The sequence below is a fragment of the Lonchura striata genome, chromosome 9 (assembly GCF_050655825.1).
Source record: "Lonchura striata isolate lonStrDom1 chromosome 9, ASM5065582v1, whole genome shotgun sequence".
Taxonomy (NCBI): domain Eukaryota; kingdom Metazoa; phylum Chordata; class Aves; order Passeriformes; family Estrildidae; genus Lonchura; species Lonchura striata.
In genome coordinates this window covers 5,361,785-5,382,938 of record NC_140711.1, presented here as the reverse complement: position 1 = coordinate 5,382,938, position 21,154 = coordinate 5,361,785, and the positions used below count along the sequence as shown (strand labels likewise).

General features: G+C 53.0%; 3 protein-coding genes across 9 annotated transcripts; 1 reads left to right on the top strand and 2 right to left on the bottom strand.

Moving 5' to 3' along the window:
• The first annotated feature begins 187 nt into the window (after positions 1–187).
• Positions 188–14,033, top strand: ILKAP (ILK associated serine/threonine phosphatase). 4 transcript variants are annotated; one of them, XM_021547044.3, is made up of 12 exons: positions 188–315; positions 858–923; positions 1,318–1,374; positions 2,162–2,287; positions 3,155–3,281; positions 4,098–4,204; positions 5,069–5,162; positions 6,898–6,985; positions 9,063–9,184; positions 10,887–11,006; positions 12,270–12,351; positions 12,499–12,769. In XM_021547044.3, exons 1-12 carry the CDS (start codon positions 273–275, stop codon positions 12,637–12,639), a joined length of 1,173 nt encoding a protein of 390 aa, XP_021402719.1. In that variant the 5' UTR covers positions 188–272; the 3' UTR covers positions 12,640–12,769. The 4 variants fall into 4 exon arrangements, with proteins under 4 accessions (XP_021402719.1, XP_085443685.1, XP_077641700.1 ...); XM_085587559.1 differs by lacking the exon at positions 10,887–11,006 and having other exon boundaries at positions 12,499–14,033; XM_077785574.2 differs by lacking the exon at positions 858–923.
• A 692-nt stretch (positions 14,034–14,725) lies between these two features.
• On the bottom strand, positions 14,726–16,524 carry LOC110479654 (erythroferrone-like). Of its 2 annotated transcripts, none has more exons than XM_085587561.1 (6): positions 16,191–16,524; positions 15,891–16,060; positions 15,689–15,797; positions 15,522–15,612; positions 15,341–15,419; positions 14,726–15,040 (listed from the first exon to the last, which is right to left on the bottom strand). In XM_085587561.1, exons 1-6 carry the CDS (start codon positions 16,507–16,509, stop codon positions 14,942–14,944), a joined length of 867 nt encoding a protein of 288 aa, XP_085443687.1. In that variant the 5' UTR covers positions 16,510–16,524; the 3' UTR covers positions 14,726–14,941. The 2 variants fall into 2 exon arrangements, with proteins under 2 accessions (XP_085443687.1, XP_077641675.1); XM_077785549.2 differs by having other exon boundaries at positions 14,726–14,963.
• A 583-nt stretch (positions 16,525–17,107) lies between these two features.
• Positions 17,108–20,848, bottom strand: KLHL30 (kelch like family member 30). Of its 3 annotated transcripts, none has more exons than XM_085587558.1 (8): positions 20,703–20,848; positions 19,719–20,562; positions 19,469–19,640; positions 19,198–19,284; positions 18,821–18,976; positions 18,538–18,726; positions 17,866–18,011; positions 17,108–17,547 (listed from the first exon to the last, which is right to left on the bottom strand). In XM_085587558.1, exons 2-8 carry the CDS (start codon positions 20,490–20,492, stop codon positions 17,296–17,298), a joined length of 1,776 nt encoding a protein of 591 aa, XP_085443684.1. In that variant the 5' UTR covers positions 20,493–20,562; positions 20,703–20,848; the 3' UTR covers positions 17,108–17,295. The 3 variants fall into 3 exon arrangements, with proteins under 3 accessions (XP_085443684.1, XP_021402715.1, XP_085443683.1); XM_021547040.3 differs by having other exon boundaries at positions 19,719–20,559; positions 20,703–20,843; XM_085587557.1 differs by lacking the exon at positions 20,703–20,848 and having other exon boundaries at positions 19,719–20,679.
• Between the last annotated feature and the right edge of the window lie 306 nt (positions 20,849–21,154).

The window sequence follows — 21,154 nt, the reverse complement described above, 5'->3', positions numbered from 1 at the left end:
GGCCGGGGGGCGGCAGCAGGGCCGGGGCGGGAGCGGCGCTGAGGGCGGGCAGCGCCCGCCGCCATTGACAGCGCGCCCCCTGGCGGGCCTGCGCGCCCCGGCGGGCAGGGGGCGGGGCGGCGGCGCTGATTGACAGCGCGGCGCCGCTGGCGATTGGCGGAGGGGCCGGGCACGTGGCCCGGCGGGCGGGGCCAGGCGGTGCTTCCGCCGCGGCGGAGCGCGCGCCCGTTTCCGGCCCTCCGCGGGTGCGGGCCGGCCGGGCGGCAGCGGCCATGGATCTCTTCGGGGACCTGCCGGAGCCCGGCGCCGCCGCGGGTGAGGCCGCCACCCGCTCGGGCCCGCGCCGGCCTTCGGGCCCGCCCGGCCGCGGCCCGTGGCCTCACCGGGCGGGCCGCGGGCCTGCCGCCGCTCGGCAGCGTGGCCAGGCCGCCGCCTCAGGGAGCGTGAGGGGCGAGGGGAGGGTGAGGGGACGGGTTAAAGATCGCTGGAGGAATTGCCGGGTCGGTGGGTTTTGTGGTTTTCGTGCTCCGCTGCAGTTTAGACCGTGTTTTTGCATGTTCTGTATGAACTGCAGCTTCCTGCGGTTTAGACCGTGTTGGAGCCTTTCCTCTCACTGTGCTGCTGAGCTTAGTGGATTACTAGCAAAAAATAAAACCCCAAAAACATGCTTTCAAAAGTTCACCTCAGCCCCAGGCAGGTGGTTATTTTGCTTGCTTGTGCAGCAGCTGCTAAAATTACAGGTGGAGGTAAGGCTCTCCTGCTTTACCCCACCTGTGCTGCCCTGGGGACAGTCCTTTCAGAACAGCCTCCCCCAGGAGTGCTGCACTGGTGCCTTACTCTGCCCTGGTGCCTTGCAGGGAAAGATGCCCAAAAAGGGCCTCTGCTGTTTGATGATCTCCCACCATCCAGCAGTGCTGACTCAGGTACGGGTGCTCTCTTCCTACCTTTAGTTTGGTTTTCCGTGTTTCCTGCATCAGCATCTCTTTCAGATGAAATGTGTGTAAATCCTGTTCTTTGTTAGACAGAATAAAGACAGTAGGGTTATCAGTGCTGGCATGTAGATAGCTGCATCCTGTTTGGTTTTTTATAACCAGGGTGTTATTGTTGTTCCACATATATTCTATGAAACATTCCTTAAAAATGTTCTCTGGAACAAATGCAAAGCCTGGATTTGCCCAACTAGTAATGGAAGTAGAAATTTGTCTCTCTTTGCTAAACTGACATAATTTCTTCACCTCAGGAGAGACATAGGCAAAGCATTATTCCCTGCCAGGGACAAAGGTATTTAATTATTTTTATTTTGTTCTTGTGCTCCAGGAAAAGAAGGCTCTTTGCTCTTCGATGGTCTCCCACCAGCCAGCAGTGGTGACCCAGGTAAGGAGCTGTGTCCCTCATCAGCCTCTGCTGAGCCACCCCTCTCTGGGAAAAGCCCACGATGCAGCATGTTGTGTTGGACACTTAGCAAGTTAACCTGGTGCTTATTTCTCCAGCCCAGATTGGCTGGCAACTTTCATGGCAATTTGTAGCCTAATTGTTTAAATCAGGATTCTGAATCTTAAAATTAGGCCTGTTCCCAGAAGTACATTGCTGTCTTTTGGGGACCACGGTTCTCTCTGAAAGCTCCCTGCTTTGGGAGGGGAAGTGGCCTGGTGCAGTCACTGCCCAGAGTGCTGCTCTCAAGGCTTTCTCCATGCAGCCATGTGCTTGCTGTCACCTGGGAGGAGCTGAGATAATTCACTATACCCATAGGAGCCTAAATCTCCAGAAGGAAAAAGCCAGAGTTCTGACATCAGGTTTTGCTTGCTAGCTTTAATTTGTAGCCTTCTTCTGAATCTTCTAAAAATATGCACGTTCAGAGTAATAAATTAAGTTCCTTTGTGTTGTTGTGGGCAGAGATCATAGAGGAGAATAATAACGTAGAAGTGTTCCAGCCTATAACATTAACTTCCTGAGCAATTAACTGGGGGACAAAACAAAAAAGCCTGGTAGGTAAGGAGTAAAACCTGTGGGTTGTTCAGTAGTAACTGTGGTCTTAATGCTGTGTAAGTGTGTGAGCCTGCACTCCTGAGTGTGCTTTGGTCTGAAAGGACTTGCTGCTGAATTTATGCAAGTAAAACAGTCCAGGAACACTTGAGCCACCTGCATTTTTGCTTTCTTTCAGCCTCCAGTGCTACTAAGCAAGTCTCATCAGCAGAGAGCCAAGAGAAAGGGCAGAAGAGAAAGTCCTTAGAGGAGGAGGACGAGAAGAATGGCAGGGAAGAACTTGTGGAAAAGAAAGTTTGTAAAGGTTTTCAGACAGTTTGAAAACAAATGTACTCAATTTGTACTTTTGGTGTTGGGCTGAGTAAGTCCAGAACAAAGCTAAGCTTTGGTTCTTCAGTCTGTTTGCCTTTTCAGCCTCTTGTAGGAAACAAACTGCTGCAGGGGTCTGTGGAAGCTCCCTGAGCTTCCTGGGTCTGTCTCCTTCCCCTGGACCTTCTTTCTGTCCCTGCTGAAGCAGCAGGAGCTGAGCAGCAGGCACCTCAGCACTTGCAGTGCTGCCAAGAGGGAGATTGGGTGTGGAACCTCTGTAAGGCTAGATCCACACCGCTTCTTTTGCCAGAGGCACAGACCCCTCTGCTGGCTGCTGAGGATGCCAGGGAAGGGGAGAGACAGGCTTGTTACATACAGGGCCCTTGGCTTCAGTGCCTGTGTGCTGTGCTGCAGCTTTGGGAGTAAAATGTGTTCAGGGGTACAAAGGAAAGGACATGTCCTGGGGACATCATACCTGGATTTCCTGTCCTTAGTGCACTCTTTAAAGCTGTGCTTTATTAATCTGCAGGTTCAGTGCCACATGCCACACCTGCCCACCCTGTCCCCTGCCCCTGTTTGGTAAGAGTCCTGTCCAATGCTCAGCAATCCTGCTTGGCTACAGCTGCTTGCTGAAATGAGGGCAGGCTGCTTTTAGAGCTGCTGACCTTGGGGGCATGTAAAAACCCATGTTACAAAATAAACGTGTCCTGTTCAGCAGCAGATGCTAGATGTTTTGTTGCAGGACGAGGGCTGCACTGCCAGGACAGGGCTCTGAAAGCTGAGAACTTCCTGTTTTTTAGCCTGAGCTGAGGAGACAGAGGTGTTTGATTTGCATGTGTGTGCCTGCTTTGTTCCCCTTTAGGATCAGTGGGCATTCTTGGACTGAAGGGTTATGTGGCAGAGAGGAAAGGTGAGAGAGAAGACATGCAGGATGCACACGTCATCTTGAACGACATCACTGAGGAATGCCGGCCTCTGCCCTCCCAAATGTAAGTGGGCCCCAGCTGCCAGAACAGCCATCCTGGGGGTGAGGGGGCTCTAGCTTGCTTCAGCTAAGCCCATGGGATGATCCTTTTTGCTTTGACCAGCTGCTGCTCTTGTCTGCCTGTCTTGTGGTGAGTGGTTTGAGCTTCTTATTGGGAGACCTGTGGTGAAGCATCAGCTAGCTGTGTTCCCAGGCAATTCACAGGGCTGGTGTACAAACACCTCCCTTTGAGGGGTGCTTAGTGGATTCAGTCACTGACTTTACAAGCACCATGAGGGCCTGATAACTCTGGGTGTTGATCCTATATTACCCAAATGTAAGTGGGTATGTAAAATGAAAATAATGTTCTCGAGCATCACCCTGATACTGGATGTAGCTTCTGAACTAGTACTGTCCCAAGAGGTTTGTGTTCTGAGAGATCCAAATTTTTTGTCTGTAGCATAGTTGAAACAAGCTTAGGTATGGAAGGTACTGTAGGATTGACTAGACAGATGTCTGCAATGCTGGAGAGTTGCAGTGTCCTTGAGGTAATATGTTTATCTGCTTTTATGCCAAGTTGAGGTCTGTAAACCCTTTAGCCCTTCATTTTCTTGAGGAGTGGAAAATTACAAGAAAGTTCTCAGCTCCGTGGTGGAACACATAAACCATGTACATGCTGAATATATGAGCTCAGAAACCTGCTACCTCTTGTGCCTTGCAGTGCAGGATTTTCAGTCTGGCTGGCACAGGGCAGGGTGGTCTGGAGAGCAATGTGCTTGATGCCATTCCCTGGCTAATGACCTTTCTTAGCCTCCTCCTGCTGCCTTTTGTTCCCTCACAGCACACGGGTCTCGTACTTCGCTGTTTTTGATGGCCATGGGGGAGTCCGAGCCTCCAAATTTGCAGCACAGAATCTGCACCAAAACCTGATTAAGAAATTTCCTAAAGGTAAGAGGAGTGGAATAAGGGCTGTAGTTCAACCATCACCTTTTCTGCCTTGGCAGTGGATAGGGAAACTGATCTGTTTGGGTGTTGTCCTACAATACACCCATTATTGTAAATGCAGGCGAGCCCATTGGGAAGAAATGACGATGTCTGACTCAATTCAGAAGGCTGAATTATTTCTTTATTATAACTATGCTAAAATACATCAATATATACTATATAAAAGGAGGATACTAAAACTGCATACTACTTTCTCTGACTCTAACTCAACTCGTGACCCTCTCAAGAGTCCAGACACAAGTGGGTTGGATTGGCCATCAGGCCCAAACAATCCTCAACAGAATCCAATCAAGCACTCACTCCAGGTAAACAATTCTCCAAACACATTCCACATGGGAAAAACAAGGAGCAGAAATAGAAATTGTTTTCTCTTTCATTTTTCTCTGTGCACCTTTATGAAAAATCCTGAGAGGGAGAGAAATGTGCTTTCCACAACTCATCCCTTATTACCAGAGGGCTTGCAAGACTGCTGTGTCTGCTGGGGAAGAGGGCTGGAAGCCTTTTTGGCACCAGGGTGCAAGTAGCCAGTTGTGACTCACTCAGCAAATGTTGGATGTGCTGTTGCTAGTTTTGGCAGTGCCACATCAAGTATGAAAATACTCCTGTGATGGAGAGGTTTATGTCATAAACTCTCCACGTAGAGTACTGCATGGATTTCTGGTAGGGTAAGCCCAGGATGTGCCCCAGCTGCCCTGCAGAGTTCAAGAGATGCACTGCCTGACTGAATGTTGGATGAACAAAGGGGCAGACTAGGATAGATAGATATGTTTTACTTGGAGCTTAGTTGCTGTTTTCTCTGTCTGACAGGTGAGGTAGCCAGCGTGGAGAAAACTGTGAAGAGATGTCTTTTGGACACCTTCAAACACACAGATGAAGAGTTTCTAAAGCAGGCATCCAGCCAGTAAGTGCAAATGCTTTCTGTTCACTTGTATTCACTTGTAGGTCTGAGTTGTGAGCAGGGCAGAGGAAACATTCCTTGTGTCATTCCTGTGCTTTGGCAAAATTCCACACACCTCCACTGTGCCAGGCTATGACTCTGCCAGCTGAGTGCTTGCTAGAACTAGATCCTGGCATGTTCCAGTCTTACTCTATGGTAAGTGGTATATAGGATCCCTTAGACTAAAATGTTTCTCCAAAGGAAGGAAGCAAAACAGGTCCAAGGACCAACTTCTGTCCTTCTCAGGATTATTTGGTTTCTTTTTAAAGACTTGGCGTGTTGCTGAAAGGACTTGTCCTGTACTGCCTGAGGTGGGATCTCTCTGTTAATGGCATTAGTGTGTGGCCAGAGGGGATCTGTAGAGGCCAGTAAGCTTTCTGTAGAGCTGTGCTTGTCAGGCTGGAGCACATCCCTGAGGTAGCTTTTAATGCCCTGTGTTGAAAGACCTATGTCTTTAAATGTAAATTTAAATGTAAATTTAAATCTTGCTTTCTTCAACTCTTGAGAAAACAGATGTTGATGAAGAATGTCCCTCTGTGGGATAAATGCCAGCCTGCCTTGCAGCTGGGTGTGGAGTGCCAAGCTCCCTTCTCTCTCTCTCTGCTGAACTGACACACCGAATGTGTGGGCTAGGGAAGATACAGATTGCATTTCAAATACAGTCACTTTGTTACCAATCCTTTACTCACATTTGCTTTTTTATTGTACCTATTTCACAGTGACACCTCTCTCACAGATAGACTGTTGCTGTATTTGATTCTCTGATTCCCTGAAAACTTTCAATTTTAAGTAAATTGCAAACTGGCTCAGTCTCTTAAGCCTAATCAGAACAAGTTTGACCAGGAGGATGCTTTCTTGAGTCTGTCACAGTACTGTCTTTCTCAAACCAGCCTCTGGTCAGAAACATGACTTATGACGAAGGATTGCTAGCAGTAGCCGTATTGATAGTGAAATGAATCATGTTCTTTCAGCCACACCTTCAAAGTAAGGAAAAACTGGGTGAAATATGTCTAGAAATTATTCTCTCAGAGCTAGTTTCAGTGGAGAATGGCATCATAGCCAGGCTTTTTTGTGGACAGGACTAGTCTGGCAGCTGTAATCTGAGAAATGCTTCTTGTTTTACCTAGAGCTCTAGAGATAAAAGCTTAACTACAGGAAGTGAAACAGGAGAGCAACTGAAGAGTGGTGGTGGTGCTGCTGCTGAGGTGGGGTGGTGGAGGGTGAGGTGGGGGAGGGAGCAGGGATACTGTGAAAACAGGAAGGAAAACGTAAGCAAAAAAGAAGGCATTTCTGCTGCAGAGTTTTGCTGCAAGGAAGCTTTCCAAGGAGCAGTGTGAGGTGCTTGTTTGCTTGTGATGCTGTAGCTTTTGGGCAGCCATAAGGGCTGAGCCTGTTTTGCTCACATATGACGTTTCCTGGGAGCTGAGTGTGAGGAAGAGTTGGTGTGGGAGCTGTGGTTGGCAGTATTTACACCAGCTGGGCATTGGTTGTGCATTCAGAAATCTGTAGTCTGTGTAGTTCCTCTGTCCTTGTCCAGTTTGCTGTTTATCACCAACCTGAGCTGCTAGCAGGCAGTTGCTGTGGGCTTGTGCTACCTGATTGCTGTGTGTTGGCACAGGACACTTTGAGTCCCCAAGAACACTGTGTAACTGAAGTGTTGTTATTTTTCCTTTAGTAATCTCATTTTTGTTCCCTTCAGGAAGCCAGCATGGAAGGATGGCTCCACAGCTACTTGTGTCTTAGCTGTTGACAATATTCTCTACATAGCCAACCTCGGGGACAGCCGGGTAAGCAGAATGGAGACCACTGGTGGCATCTTTATTCTGCCCAGAGCTTTGTGGGGTTTTTGTTTGTTTGTTTGGGATATCTGAGTTGTCATGAGCTACTCAACTGTTCCTATAAAGCATCTTGTTTTGGGTGGGTACAGAGTACTTCTGTGTTTGTCTCCCATAGTGTAAAACAGTGGTGTGTGAAAGCTCTCTCTTGGTGGTGCTAAATATTTCACAGTATCAAGAATAGAATATTTCAGTTGTAATGGACCTATGACAATCATCTGGTCCACCTGCTTTGACCAGTTCAGGGCTGCCCTAAAGTTACACCACTGCTCAAGTGCCTCTCAAACACTGACAGTCTGACAGTCACTGACATCTCTCCAGGAAGTCTGGTGCAGTGTTTGATTATATGCTCTATAAAGAAACACTTCCTAATGTCCAGCCTGAACCTGCCCTGGCCCTGCTTTGAGATCAGCATTCCCATGAGATCATTACTTCCCTCTCCATGCCCCTGTCACGATCTGCTAGGACATGCAGGGTGTTGTGATGGTTCATTTTACTCATCCCAAAAGTGCAAAAGGTGAACAGCAGGGGACCATCAGTTTAATCACAACAAATGCACCTTTATTGAGTGCCAACAGCAAATGTAATAGAGGGATCAGAAAGGAAATAAAGGATAGAAAGAAAAAAAGAGGGGGATATAGCTGCCAAACAGAGAGACTAAATCCTCATGGTCCAGCCAATAGATCTGTCGTTGTCCATGAGGGTTCACCAAAGTCTTGGTTAACTTAGGGGTCTTTTATAGTCCTCTGCTGAGTGGGGGGGAACTGGTAATGGAGAAGGAGTCTATTGAAAAACAGGTACAGACAGTCCATGTTCCAAAGCAGGGCAGTGAATGAAACCCATTGTTTTCTTGGTCCAACAAACACACCTGTAGGAAACACTTGACACAAACATCCTGCTTCAGTCAGACCAGCACCCCTATGTTAGAATTATAGGGGTCTCAGTCCTTGGGAGGGGGCTTCAGTCTCCATCCATCATGGTGGTCGTGAGGCAGATGAGGGGTTTTCTGTGGGCGGTCACCAGAGTTAGCCCAGAAAGTTCATTTTGCCAAGAGGTGGGAGAATTCATGGGTTTGGATGTTGTGAAGCAGGTGTAAGTGTGTAGAGCAAGCTGCTCCTTGCCAGGCCCTGCCAGGAGCAGTGCAGCGTGGCAACACAGCAGACACACCTGCAAACAATCACTGGGTGAGCATCCACCTCAGCCAGGCCAGAGCTCCAGTCAGGGCCTTTCTGATCTCTGTCTCTGCCATTGCGATGATAGTGAGCCAAAAATGAAGGGAACTTTGGCTGTTTCTTATACCCCCTCCTCAGGAAGCTGCAGAGGGGGATGAGGTTGTCCCTCAGCTTCCTTCTCTCCAAGCCACACAAACCCAGAGCCCTCAGCCTCCTCCCAGGTCACATCTTCCACCCCCAGCGTGGTTCTCCTCTTCTGGAGACACTCAAGCATGTTCCCACCATCTCTAACGCTGGAGTGCTCTGGGTGAGGCCGCCCCAGTGCTGAGCACAGCCAGGCCATCCCCTCTCCTGGCCCGCTGCCCACACTGTGTCAGGTGTCCCCAGGATGCCACCTGCCCTCCTGGCCATGGTTCCTGCTGAGCTGCTGCCAACCAGCAGCCCCAGACCCTTCCAGAGGGCAGCTCCCCAGCCACTCCTCTCCCAGCTTATGCTCATGCTCAGCCTTGCTCCACCCTGGGTGCAGAACCCAGCACTTGGGCTCAGTAATTCTGTGCCACTGGCACTGCCACATGGTGCATCTGTGCAGATCCCTCTGCAAGGCCTCTTGTCCTTCCAGAGAGCCCACAGCACTCCCAGCTTGGTATCATCAGCAAACTTGGTGCATTCAGCTTTTGTATCCAGATCACTGATAAAAGCACTGAACAGCATCTCCTGCATAGAAATGAGCCCTGAGAAACACCTGGCCACCAGTCCCTGGCCTGTTGTAGCACCATTCACTACAGTTTGGGGCTCTCTCTCAAGAAGCTGTTACTGCAGTTGTGTTGTTGTTTGATGGTGGTCTTTTGTCAGCACAGGCCATTCTGTGTCGTTACAACGAGGAGAGTCAGAAACACACGGCCTTGAGCCTCAGTAAGGAGCACAACCCCACCCAGTATGAGGAGCGGATGCGGATACAGAAGGCTGGGGGAAACGTCAGGTGAGTGCCTGAGGGTGTGAATTTGCTGATCTAAACCCTAGCCTGATTTGAGGCCTGAGCATTGAGGTTTTGAGGCTTCCTGAGCCCAGTATGCATCGTAGTTGAAAGAATCTGTTGCTGCCTGAGGCCTGTAAGGATTCGGTTCCTGGAGTTTGTTGGTGGTTCCCAGAGCCTTTGGATGGCCAAAGCAGGACCCATGTAACAGTCTGGCAGTGGGATACCAGCATAGGCATGCTTAAAATTCACCTACAGATTTGGACCTACAGAGGTAGATTGGATTGTTGAGGAAGTTACTGCTTTCTGCACACTGTGGTGCTGGACAAAACTCATTTCCTTGCAGCATGATTCCTCTGTCCTTGTCCTGTGAGAGGGGGCATAGTTTGAGAGAGCACAAAAAGCCCACGATGTACCTTGGTGTTGCTCCCCTGGGGTTAGCTGATGCACTGAGGATCTCTGCATTAGGAAGGAGATTCTAGAGCCAAAATATGATTATCCTAATGTTCCTGTACAAAAAGTAGTTCGTGGCTGCTTGGGGAGTAGGTGCCAAACACAACAGCTGAGTCTTGCTTCATGGCTAGGTTCTCTCTCTTCTTTGTAGGCTGTTTATTTAGTGGCATCTTCACAAAGAGAGGATTCGGTTCAGGTGAAGTGTCTTCATGCCTGTGGAAGCAAAATGCACCCAGGGTGTAGGGGGGTGGGCTCAGTTCTGGTATGCAGCTGTGTCTGGAAAGCTTTGTTCCCCTTATCTCTGGGGAGCACATGCTGCCACTTAGACTCAGAATTGATCTCTCTTTGCACATGGCAAAGAGATGGCCCAGTGTCTGTTAGCTCCTTTCAGAACTGGTCCCTGACTGCCTGGGAGCCTCTCCCACTGCTTGCAGTTCAATATTTTGGGCCCAAGAGATAAGCCACACAGTCTGTGAGTGTCAGATCTCTGTGGCATGCCTTGCTTCTTGCTTTTATCTCAAGCGGGGCTGTTTGGGCTACAAGATTAATGAGCTTTGTGTATTCTCAGAGGGCACAAAAGAGCCTTTTTGGAGACAAGATGCTTGATTGTTGGAAAGGTGAAGTGTGGGAAGCTGTTTCTCTAGGGAGCTTGGTTAATTAGAAAAGTTTAACAACCCAGAGCTGTTTCCTAAAGGGTGTTGTAATGTAGGTTTTAATGCTTGCTGCAATCAGTGGTTACTAAAGGCCAAATGATCAGGAGCTGAACATGCTGTGTTTCTCACTCCTGGGAACTGCCTGCAGCTGGGCCAGTCTGTAGGGCTTGGTGTCCTCAGACAGGACACAGGAGGGGCTGCTGACTCAGACCTCTTGCCTCTGCCACTCTGTGCTTCTAGTGAAGAGCAGTTTGCTGGATATCTTGCCAAAAAATAATCTCTATTCAAACTATGCCACTGGGTGTTCAGCTCACATATAATTTTACTGCCTCAGTTTGCTAGGCTAAGCAGGACTTGAGTTCGGGCAGGGTGACAGAAAACAGCCTTGAAGTCTCCTGACTTCATTTTATCCTCCCCCTCTCTTGTTTCCCAGAGCTTCACACATACAGAAAGAAAAGGAGACTTTGAAGGGAAGATTTGAACTTGCTGGGGAAGTGGGTCATTATTTGTACAAGCAGATGGATGCACAAAATGTCCCCATCAGGCAGTGCAGTGGAATACACCTGTGGGGAGGGCTCTCAGTGTGTTCTTTCCTTGTGCAGGGAAGGGAGAGTCCTGGGAGTGCTGGAGGTTTCCCGCTCCATTGGGGATGGCCAGTACAAGCGCTGTGGTGTGATCTCTGTGCCAGATATCAAACGCTGCCAACTCACACACAACGACAGGTAAAGTGTGCCCTTGCACAGGGGGTTGTCTGTCTCAGCTCTGCTCAGCAGAAACTGCTCATCCCTGTTTGCTCTGCTGTGAGAGCCAAGGCACTTCAGACTGATCCCCCCAGAATTAGAGGATGCTCTTACTGCTGCTGTCTCTCTGCTTCTGTTCATTATTAGAACAGTGGGATAATCTGCTGCTCTGCCAAGATACTCTGAAGGCTCCTCTTGGAGGAACCAGCCTTACAGGAACAGCATACACAAGCCTTAGATGTCCTTCATGCTCTGATTAAGTTCACAAATCAGTGTTTAAGCAGGTAGTTGAGGCTTGGGTTCTTGGGTCTCCATTCTGTCCAGGAGTTGTTTCTAGTAGCTGTAGTGCCCATAAATACTTTTGCATTCAGCTCTGATATTTGAAGATTTGAGATACTTTTTCATTATATGATTGGCAACAACAAATTGCAGTGAGCTTTTGTGTCAGTAGAGCCCTGCAGACTCTCAGAGATGAGAGTGTAACCCAGTACTGCTGCTTTTTCTGGGATTAGAGTTCCATATCAAGTGATCCACTAAAATATTTCTAAAGATACTCTTGAGTATCATGCACTGAAGTTATGTCTTCAGAGGCATGTGCAGACTGACTGCTTCTGTAGGTTTGCTGTAGTTTTCCTTGTCCTGGTGACTCTGGTTAGGGCTCCTGTGAAGGCAGGGAGTGCACAGCAGGCTGTCTCCCCATCCTAACGGAGATGCTGTCCTTGCCTTGGACTTTGTATCTCCTGGACCTTCTGCAGCCTGTGGCAATATTTTGTGTCAGAGTTTTCTGATCACAGTTGTGTCACATGATTTTCTTTTGAATTTGCATATTGAAATTACCTCAGGAGTGTAGAAATGTAAAGTGATGTACATGAGGGATTCAGCTTTGTTTCTCTATTTCCTTGCATTAGCTGCTTCACAGGGAAAATTCATGAATGAAAAGGACTCAAAGGAAGGAAGCAGTTCTTACAGAAACAGTGGAGCATTTGACCAGGATCATATATGATCTTGCTAGTGTTGTAAGACAGCCAGGATGTCCTGATCAAGGTCTTATGTTAGTTGCCTGGCTCTTTGTCCTGTACTTTGAATTGGCATGGACGTTAGGTCCCAAGGGATTTTCAGATGAGCTTTTATGGCATCTTCCCTTTGGATCTGAGTATGGATGTTCATAAAACAGATTTCAGTGATTTGATTGTAGCTGAGAAGCCAAAAATTCAGCCTTGGAATCTGTCTCCACTTGATTTCCAGGTTCATTCTGATAGCGTGTGATGGCCTGTTTAAAGTCTTTACACCAGAAGAAGCTGTGAACTTCATTGTGTCCTGCCTGGAGGTGAGGAGTAGTGGCCTGGGGGCTGGGTTTGTCAGTGCAGGGGGCACAAAATGGACTTCTGCCAGAGAGTCCTCCCTTTTCCCAGTGCTTGGAAAATGCAATGTACCTACCTTTGCTGGGAGCAGTGAAATCCCTTTGTCCCAACAGGATAAGAATATCCAGATGAGAGAGGGGAAGCTGGAAGCCGACGCTCGGTACGAGGCCGCGTGTAACAGGCTGGCCAACAAGGCAGTGCAGCGGGGCTCGGCCGACAACGTCACCGTCATGGTGGTCCGGATAGAGCACTGAGGGACGAGGTGTGCTGGCTGGAAGGAGGGGAGAGGTCTGTGTGCATGCATGTGTGCCTGGGGGAGGGTGGGTCCTGCTGGATGCTCTTCAGTGTAAATAAAGATGGCTTTTTTCTAATAGGTTTAGCTCACTTAGTAGTAGGGTTGAATGTCTTGGCAAATGCAGTGAATTCATTTGGCAGGGGTGCTAGCAGGAGGCATCTGGGGGCATGAGCTCTGCCAGCTGTTTAATGGGACAGTTCTTCTTTCCACATCCTTGAGCTTTATGCAAGACCCTGGGAGAGTCTGGAGTTGCAGGCCTCAGACTGTACCATGCAGACTGAGGTGCTACAGGCCACCAGCTTGGGATTTGGTATGAGCTTGTCTCTTCACACTGGGTAGAAAACCTGGCTCTGAAGCTGGGCTGTGAGGTTGCCTGCAGCTGAGGTACACAAACACCCCTTGCAGAGCAGCAGCATACCTGTCCTGTGCCTGCAGAACATGTTGGAGTTTTACCACAATGTTGGTATGGGAGAAGTGGCTGGAGTTTGCTCCTGATGTTTTTTGGAAAAGGTGTTTTTACCAAATGGACTTGCCAGGCAGCTGAGCTGCAGGCAGGCTCTATGCTTGTCTGTGCTATCTGAGGAGGAGGCATCTCAGGTTTTAGGTACTAATAAGTGTCTGGTGTCTCATCCTGTCTCAGTGCCTCTACCAGCTGTTGCTGCAGTCGGTGTGCTGTTTTCCAGAGAAAATTTGGCCTAAGACCAAGTGACAGGATGAAAGCTAAATGGATTGGGCTACCTAGGCCCTGAAGTTTCCAATTTCCCACTCTGTGTGAGGGGGACAGGGAGGGAGGTGGGCTGAGGTGCCTGCATTGTGGTTGCCTCCTTGCTCTGATGAGGCACAGCTGTAGGTCCAGGGGAGGGGGGCAAGGGCAGGGTGGTGTCTGCTGTTTTGTGCAGGGTTGTGAGGCTTCCCTGGCTCCTTTCTGTTTTCTGTATCCCTGGAACTTTGGGAGATGGTCCCAGCTCCTGGGCTGTTTGCTGGAGCACACGATGGCTGTCCTGTTTGGGACAGGTGGCTTGACCATCTTACTTCTATTTCTGCTCCAGCAGTAGTGAGTTACACTTCATGGGCTTAGTCTGAGGGTGCACACTGACTCTGCATCTCCTGCAGAGCACTGAGGAAGGAAGTGGCCCTCTGGCATAGATTTTGGGTAGTGCTTGTCCTCTGCCAGCTTGTTCTGTTCCCAACCATTCGTGTGTATTTTGATGTAAGGTTGCAGTGCAGGATAAACTGAGAGGAAATGCCTCTCACACTCTCCTGTTTCTACTCCTGAAAGGCAAATTTGGAGGGCCCAGACAGAGTAGCATGGAGTTGCTTCTGTTTGTGGCAAAATAAACCCTGATGGCAAAATTCAGAAAGACAACTTGCTTTCCCTTCACAGCTCCCCCTTTTTCCAGACCCAAACACCCCACCCAAAATTGCTGCATTAACAGCTCCTTCACCAGGCTCCTCAAGGAGATGCAGCCTGTGGAGAAGGGCAGGCAGGGCCAGGGCCATCGCTGGGAGAAGGTGGGGCTGTTGGCTCAGCCTATCTTGCAGTGTTGCTGGCACAACTTACCCAGTAGTGAGTGCTACTCGGAAATCAAACGCTCAGCCTTCCTGGTGCTTCTGCTGCAGCCCTGCTCGGTCACGTAGGCCTGTGCCCATCCTGAGCTCAGGCAGCTATCGCAGCCAGAGCAATGAGCTGTGCTGTATCTGTGCCTCCCACAGCCAGGCCTTGGGCCACAGGCAGGGAGTGCCTGCTCTGGAAAGTCACAGGGCAGGAATTTGCTTTAATCCAACGTGCGGTGTTATTGGGACTTTGCTTTGATGGTTAGTGCAAAGGATGTTGGCTCCTGCCAGCAAAACCCTCTGTTCATACATTGCAGGGGGCTAAAGCACTACATAATCTGGTTTGGAGGTCCATGAAGGGCAAAAATGGATGTGTGGGGCTTTTACCAGGAACAGTGGGAGCTGAGCCCTAGGCTGCCATCCACTGCCACTGTCAGCAGTGTTTTCCAAGATAAACTTCTAGGCCTAGCCTTTAGATAAAAGTGAATGCCTTTATATCCTGGTCAGGCTGCTTTATTACTATCATCATAATCATCATCATGATCTTTTGTCCATCTTTAGCTGGTTCTGCAGTGTGAGCAGTGTCGGACCAGACTGTAGTTTCCGGCATGAGCAGTCTTCCTTAGGCTTGGTGCTGATCATGATGGTGGCTGACAGAGGGAAGGGTCTGGCTGCTCCTGGCACAGGTTCAGCATGGTTCAGCCTCTTCACACTCCCAGCAGAACAGCACTGAAATCGGAGCCACTTTGAACTGTGAGGGGAGAGCCTGCCGTGTTGTCCACGAAAACAGAGGCATACTGCCCAGCCTGGGGGAAGAGAGGGATTAGGGCCAGGACACCTCCCCTGGGCACCAGGCATGGCCTGGCAGAGCCAAGGAGAGAGCTCTCCCCTGCACACAGCAACCAAGAGGAGCTGCCCTTACCTTTCCTTCTGGGAAAAGAGCAGCCTTTAGGGCAGCCCAGCCACAGTCTGTGCTATAGTGCCCTCACTGTCTTTGGAGTTTGGAGGTCACCTGAGCAGCAGACCTGATGCCCAGCAGCCCTGGGCTCGGGCCATGGAAGGCACCTTCCTGCCCAGCACTGTGACCAGGAGCTGGCACCACTCACCTGCAGGTACAGGGTGCCTGTGACAGAGATGGTGAAAAGGTCACCACTGCTCTCCAGCTGGGATATGCTCTCCAAATGGCTGCCGAAGAGGAAGGACAGTGGTGGGGGTAGCAGGCCCCTCCTTTCCCAGCAATGCTGGGCTCCTTCCCCCGTCCCTGGCCCTGGCCTTGCCCTGCCATACCTGTTGTGCTGGCAGCAGGACTGCACACAGATCAGCACCCGCAGGCGGCTCCCTCGGCATCCCTGCCTCCTCCTCCGCGGCTCCCGGCGTGCTGGGACAGAGCAGGGGGTGAGACCATCCCATCCCCGCCTGCCCCGGCAGGGCCGTGGGGCTGTCACAGGGCTCACCAATGTGCAGCGTGCTGCTGAAGGTGTAGTATCCTGCAAAGGGGGCTGTGTACTGCCCGCTGGTCAGGTTCAGCCCTGGGCCATGGTGGAACATCCCCTCCCTCTCAGGCTGGCATAGGGAATGGCTGGAGTTAGAGGAGGAGTCCCTGTGCCCGGGCAGGTGCCCCTGCAGACAGGAAAAAGGGGCAGGCTGGGCACTTACAATATAGAACAGCCCCAGCTCCTGCCACATCTTCTCCACAACGATGTCTTCACGGGTTTGGCAATGGAAGGCTGCTTCCACACGACGCTGGGCCCTGGCGCGGGGGCTGCCTTTGCTGCTTTCTTCTTCCTTACACCCTTCCCCAGCTGTCCTGCACATCTTTGCCGTGCCTGACCCCAAACCCCACCGGAGTTTGACGTTAGGAAGGGAACCTTCCCTTCGGCTGGCTCTGCTGCCCAGCCCTGCTTTGCCTTGCCCTGCTGTCCCCACAGCTGCCACCCTGGGGTCCCAGCGCGGTACCTCTGAGCAGGAGCTGCAGCTCCCTCCGCAGCTCCTCGGGCAGGGCGGGGGAGGCCGGGCCGGCCCCGCTGCCGCCGGTCTGCGCGGCTGCCGGGGTTGTTTTTCCCGGAGAGCCGGGGCCCGCCGGTGCCGAGCGAGCCCCGGTGCCGCCGCGGCCCCGATCGCCGCTGCCCCTCCCGGGGCTCCCGGCCAGCAGCATCCACGCCTGCCGGGGATCCACGCGGGCCGCCCCCGGGGCCGGCGGCCGCTCCCGGGCTGCCCGCGGGGCTCCGGTGCCGGCGGCGTAGAGGAGCGCCAGGCACAGCTCCGGCAGCCGCATCCCGCCGCCGCTACCGGGAGGGCGGCCCGGCCCCGCCTCGCTGCTGGGCTCTGCCCTCGGGGACCTCCCCGCGGGGAAAACCCCGCGTGGGCCGAGCGAGCAGCGCCGGGAGCGGGCGGTGCCCACCCCGCCCCGGGGGCGCCTCAGCGCGGCGTTGGTAACGCTTCGGAAACACGGACAACCGGAGGGGGAACAGCTGAACCGGCCGGCGGTGCTGGCTGTGGGCCCAGCCAGCGGGGAAGCCTCATTTTGTGCTCACCCATCCCTCTGCCCCCGGTACCGGGGCTGGGGCAGGAGTCACCGCACCAGCACGGGCTCGCTCGGGTGCCAGCTGCTTCACCATGGCCATGGATTGCTTCCCTGGGGTGCATGCTGCGCATCCCAGGAGAGAAAACAGGGTTTTGCACAGGCTGCTGCCCCCAGGCAGCAATGTCAGGCTTTGATGGGATGAATCACACTTTGGGAGGACTTGAAATACCCAGAAATCTTTAGGGTTTTTTTTTTTGTTTTTTTGTTTGTTTGTTTGTTTGTTTGTTTTTTGGGGGGGGGCAGGGTGGGAAATGCAGTTCTAAAAAAACCACAAACCCACAAATGAAAAGAAGAGAGCATTAACCAAAGCATGTTTATAAGGAAAAGCCTTTTCTCTGCAGTGGTGGGGGAGAATATGCTCCTGATGCCCCAGCCAGCCTGGCACAGGGCTTTCCACCTCCCACTCGCCAGTCTGAACAGGCAGCAGAAAAAAGGGGAGCATGGCTGCAAAGGGTGACAGGCATCACTGAGATTCTCCTACCACCCATGGTCACCCTGGAAAGGTTCTGTCCATTTAGAAGTGTCCATGAAGATGGAGGAAGAGCTGTGGAAGAGCCAGAGACAAGGCAGGGAGCCCTCACGCGTCCAGAGGTCCTTGGTGCAGTCATACACCTCCATTTCTACCCGGTAGTCCCCGTCCATGCCCTTCCAGTGGCCACCGGTGACAAAGAGCCGGTCACCCAGTGCCACCATCCCACCGTTCTCATGCAGTGTGTGTAGGAGCTGCACCTGTGTGAGGGACAGAGTGAGATGTGTAGGGACTCCTTGGTGACCTCCTACTCCCACCACAGAGGACAGTGACCCACCAGAAGTGTCTCCCTACCCCATCTTTCCTATCTGTGGGGTTTGGGGGCCTCTAGTGCCTTGTGCATGTGTGATGGGGAGCAGGGGAGGAAGGAATGGGGCATCCTCAGCTCTGTAGGTGTTAATAGAACCAAGGGATGAGTGGGTAGGAGGGAGAGGGGTGTGCTGGCACTGAGGGGAAGCAGCTGGGAACACCATCCCCGTATCCCTGGGAGGCTGATTGTGCCTGGTCCCACATCCCACCTTCTGCCAGATGTTGGCCTCTGGGTTGTACACGTGGACCTTCTTGGTGTTGTCCCCGATGAGGTAGATGAGCCCGCGCAGAGTGGCGCAGCGTGGGGCTGAGAGGTACTTGGGGATGAAGGGAGATGTGATCACGCTCCACAGATCTGCAAGGAGCAGCCATTAGCAGCGCACCCCACCCCGGCTCTCCATGCAGCTGCCAGTCGCTGAAAAAAGCATTGCTATTTCAGGGGGAATTTGAAAGGGAGGAGGCAGAGCAGCCAGGCAGACTGGCACCACAGTCCCCATCCCAGTCGAGGGTCTTGCATAAAAAATAGCGGGGGGTGAGGATGTGGTTTGTAGTGGTGCTGTGGGATGGAAAAGAGTCTGCTTGAGGATTGTCACAAGGCGCTAGTTTCTCCCTAAGGCAGGCAGCCTCCCCCATCCCAATGCCTCAGAGATTCCACTCTGCCAAAGCTGAGCTCTGAGCTGTGTCAGACACTGTGACTCCATGCTGCTAACAGCTCCACTCTGGGGCTCCTGGGCCACAGCCACCACCACACCCTGTCAGCACCTGCTCCATCCCACAGGACCATGCTTGGCAGTCCAGGGGTGCTGCCTGCCTGGGGGTCCCCCTCAGTCCCTCTCCCGGGGACAACACTGGTGGGGTGTGGCAGCAGGGTCAGCTCTCACCTTGCACGGGGTTGTAGCACTGCAGAGTGAGCGCGTTGTACTTGACGGCGCAGGAGCCCACCAGGTAGAGCTTGCCCAAGCAGCTGGCAGCTGCAAAATTGCTCACGTACTTGAGGGCTGGGCTGATGGCACACCAGCTCTTGTTGTACGGGTCATAGCGCTCCACCTCCACCACATCCACTGTTGTCCCTGCAGGGTGACAGGACACTGCAGCCACCCTGCTGCTCTGGGGCACCTGTGGACCCCCATCCTAGCAGCACCCACAGGGTCTTTGCAGCCTTACCCCCGATCACGTAGATCTCACCATTGAGGACAGCGCTGGTGTGGTTTGTCCGGGCTCTCAGCATGGAAGCGATGGGCTGCCAGACTCCATCCCTGGGGCAGAAGCACCAGGCCTGTGTCGTTGACCACGTGTCATTCTGGGACCCCCGGGAGCCACCTAGAGAGAGACAGGTCAGGTGGGCCACCCTCTCCAAGTGCAGCTGTCCCTGAGTATTCCTTGCCTGTGGCCAGATTTGCCCAAGCAGAGAGTAAGGAGAGGATTTTGCTCAGAGAGGAGCCTCTGGCCCCACACCAGTGCTTCATGCTCATACCATTGTCCCCTGTCCTCCATCCCTGCTCTTTGAAGCCCCACCCTGCACCACCAGCCTTGGCACTGACCTGTGACGTACACATCATTGTTCAGAGCCACCAGGGAAAAGCCCCACTTGTTGTAATCAGGGAAGTCAGGCAGAGCCATCCATCGCCCTGAAACCCAACAGAGCCAAGCAATGATCCCAGAGCCAGCGATGGCACTTTTTAAGCTACCCATGTTTCAAGCCCGTCCCAACCCCACCAGTGTCTCTCTAAACCGGTTTGGCAAGAGGTGCCTTCAGGGTAGACAGATGGTTAATTAACATGGAGGGAGCTGGAGGAAGTGGGGGGCACTTACTGCTTTTAGGGTTGTAGAAGGCAAAGTTCCTGGTGGTAGTTGGCATTTCCAGCCCCCTCTCGTCATCCTCGCCATCCTCCAGCACACGGCCACCAACCACCACCAGCACCTCCTCTAGCTTCTGTGGTGGGGCTGGGGGGTTCTTCAGGGCACCGGTGCCACTCTGCCCCTGCTGAAGAGGCAGAGATGGGACTGTCAGGCTCCTCCTTCCTGGCTCGGGAAGTGGCATTTAGGGGAAGGAGGTACGCACCATGGTGCGGGATCGGGCAACGAGGGCCTTGCTGGCATCTGAGTCACGAACAAGAGGCTCAGTGGCAAGGAGGTTCTGCAGGTACTGGTCAGGCAGCGAGACAAGGTGGGTCAGCTCCAGCAGCTCTGGCAGGAACTGGGCTCGGGATCCCGGGTCGTGGCGTACCCAGCGCAGTACAGCCTCAACCAGGCTCCGCTCCTCCTGCACCTGCAGCTGGTCATTGGAGAGGTAGACAGCCAGCCTCTCCTTGGAGAGCTGGAGGAACTCCTCCTGAAGAGAGACGGCTTCAAAGTTCTCCTGCAAGAAAGACCAGGCCTTGGAGGAGACCTCAGGGCAGCCGTGGCTCTCACCAAACTCACAGATACCTAGGCAGTTGGTGGCATCCATCTGCTGCCGGAGGTAGCGGCTGCAGACCTTCTGGATGGCAGGGAAGTGGAGCTGGCTGGAGGTCCGCATCAGCCCCTCCACATTGCCCTGGTTGATGGTGACCTTTCCCGTGTAGGCAAAATCAAGCAGCATCTCCAGCGCACTGGGGTCTACTTCCTTTAGCTCCACCCGTGCTGCGATGCTTTCAGCAAAGTCACCGGAGAACATGGCATAGAAGTAGTGGCTGCAGAGGGCCAGGATGCCTCGGTGGCAGGGAAACTCCCGCCCGCCGGCCACCAGCGTCACGTCGGCCAGTTTGGGGTTGGTGCGGAACTGCTGCAGCCCCTCCAGCACGCCCTGGGCATGCGAAGGCAGGCAGAAGTCAAAGTCGTCCATGTTCCTCACCATGGTGCCGGGGATGGCCGTGGGGCCTGGCAGGCGGGCAGTGCCCGAGCAGCGGGAGGCAAGAGTGTCCCTGCTAGGAAAAGGCGACGGTGTCTCCCTCTCCCCCTGCCGCGACATCCTCCCCCCCTTCCCAGCGCCGGAGTCACAGACAGCAGCGGCTGCACAAGCGCTTCCCACTGCCCCCCTCCCACGATGGCCGCGTTTTCTCCTCACCACGCCGCAGCTGCCCTGCCGGGGCGGCGACCGGCCTTTTGGGGATGATTTTCGGGGCGATTTGAGCCCTCTCGGCGCGGTCGCTCCCGCTCTCACCAGTGCTCCCCAGCCCGGCCGCCCCGCGGGAGGGAAGGGACCGCGGTCCCGGCGCTGGGCAGGGACACGCCGCATGACACGGGATCAGCCGGGACCGGGGGCACTCGCTATTTTTAGGCGGCACCTGGACACTGCTCCCTGCTCTTAAAGGCACCGCGCGGGCAGAGCTCTCGCCGCTGCCCATCTGCGTCGTTGCCCCATCCCGCGGCGCTGTTGCCTTTAGGAAAGCCTCCCCCTCGCGAAGGGGTCGGCTGGGCACCGAGCCTGGAGGGACAAGCTCCCAGAGCATCCTCCCTCCACCCCATCGGCAGCAGGGGCTCCCCGCGATGCCCCTCCTCGCTGCTCCGGCTCGCACT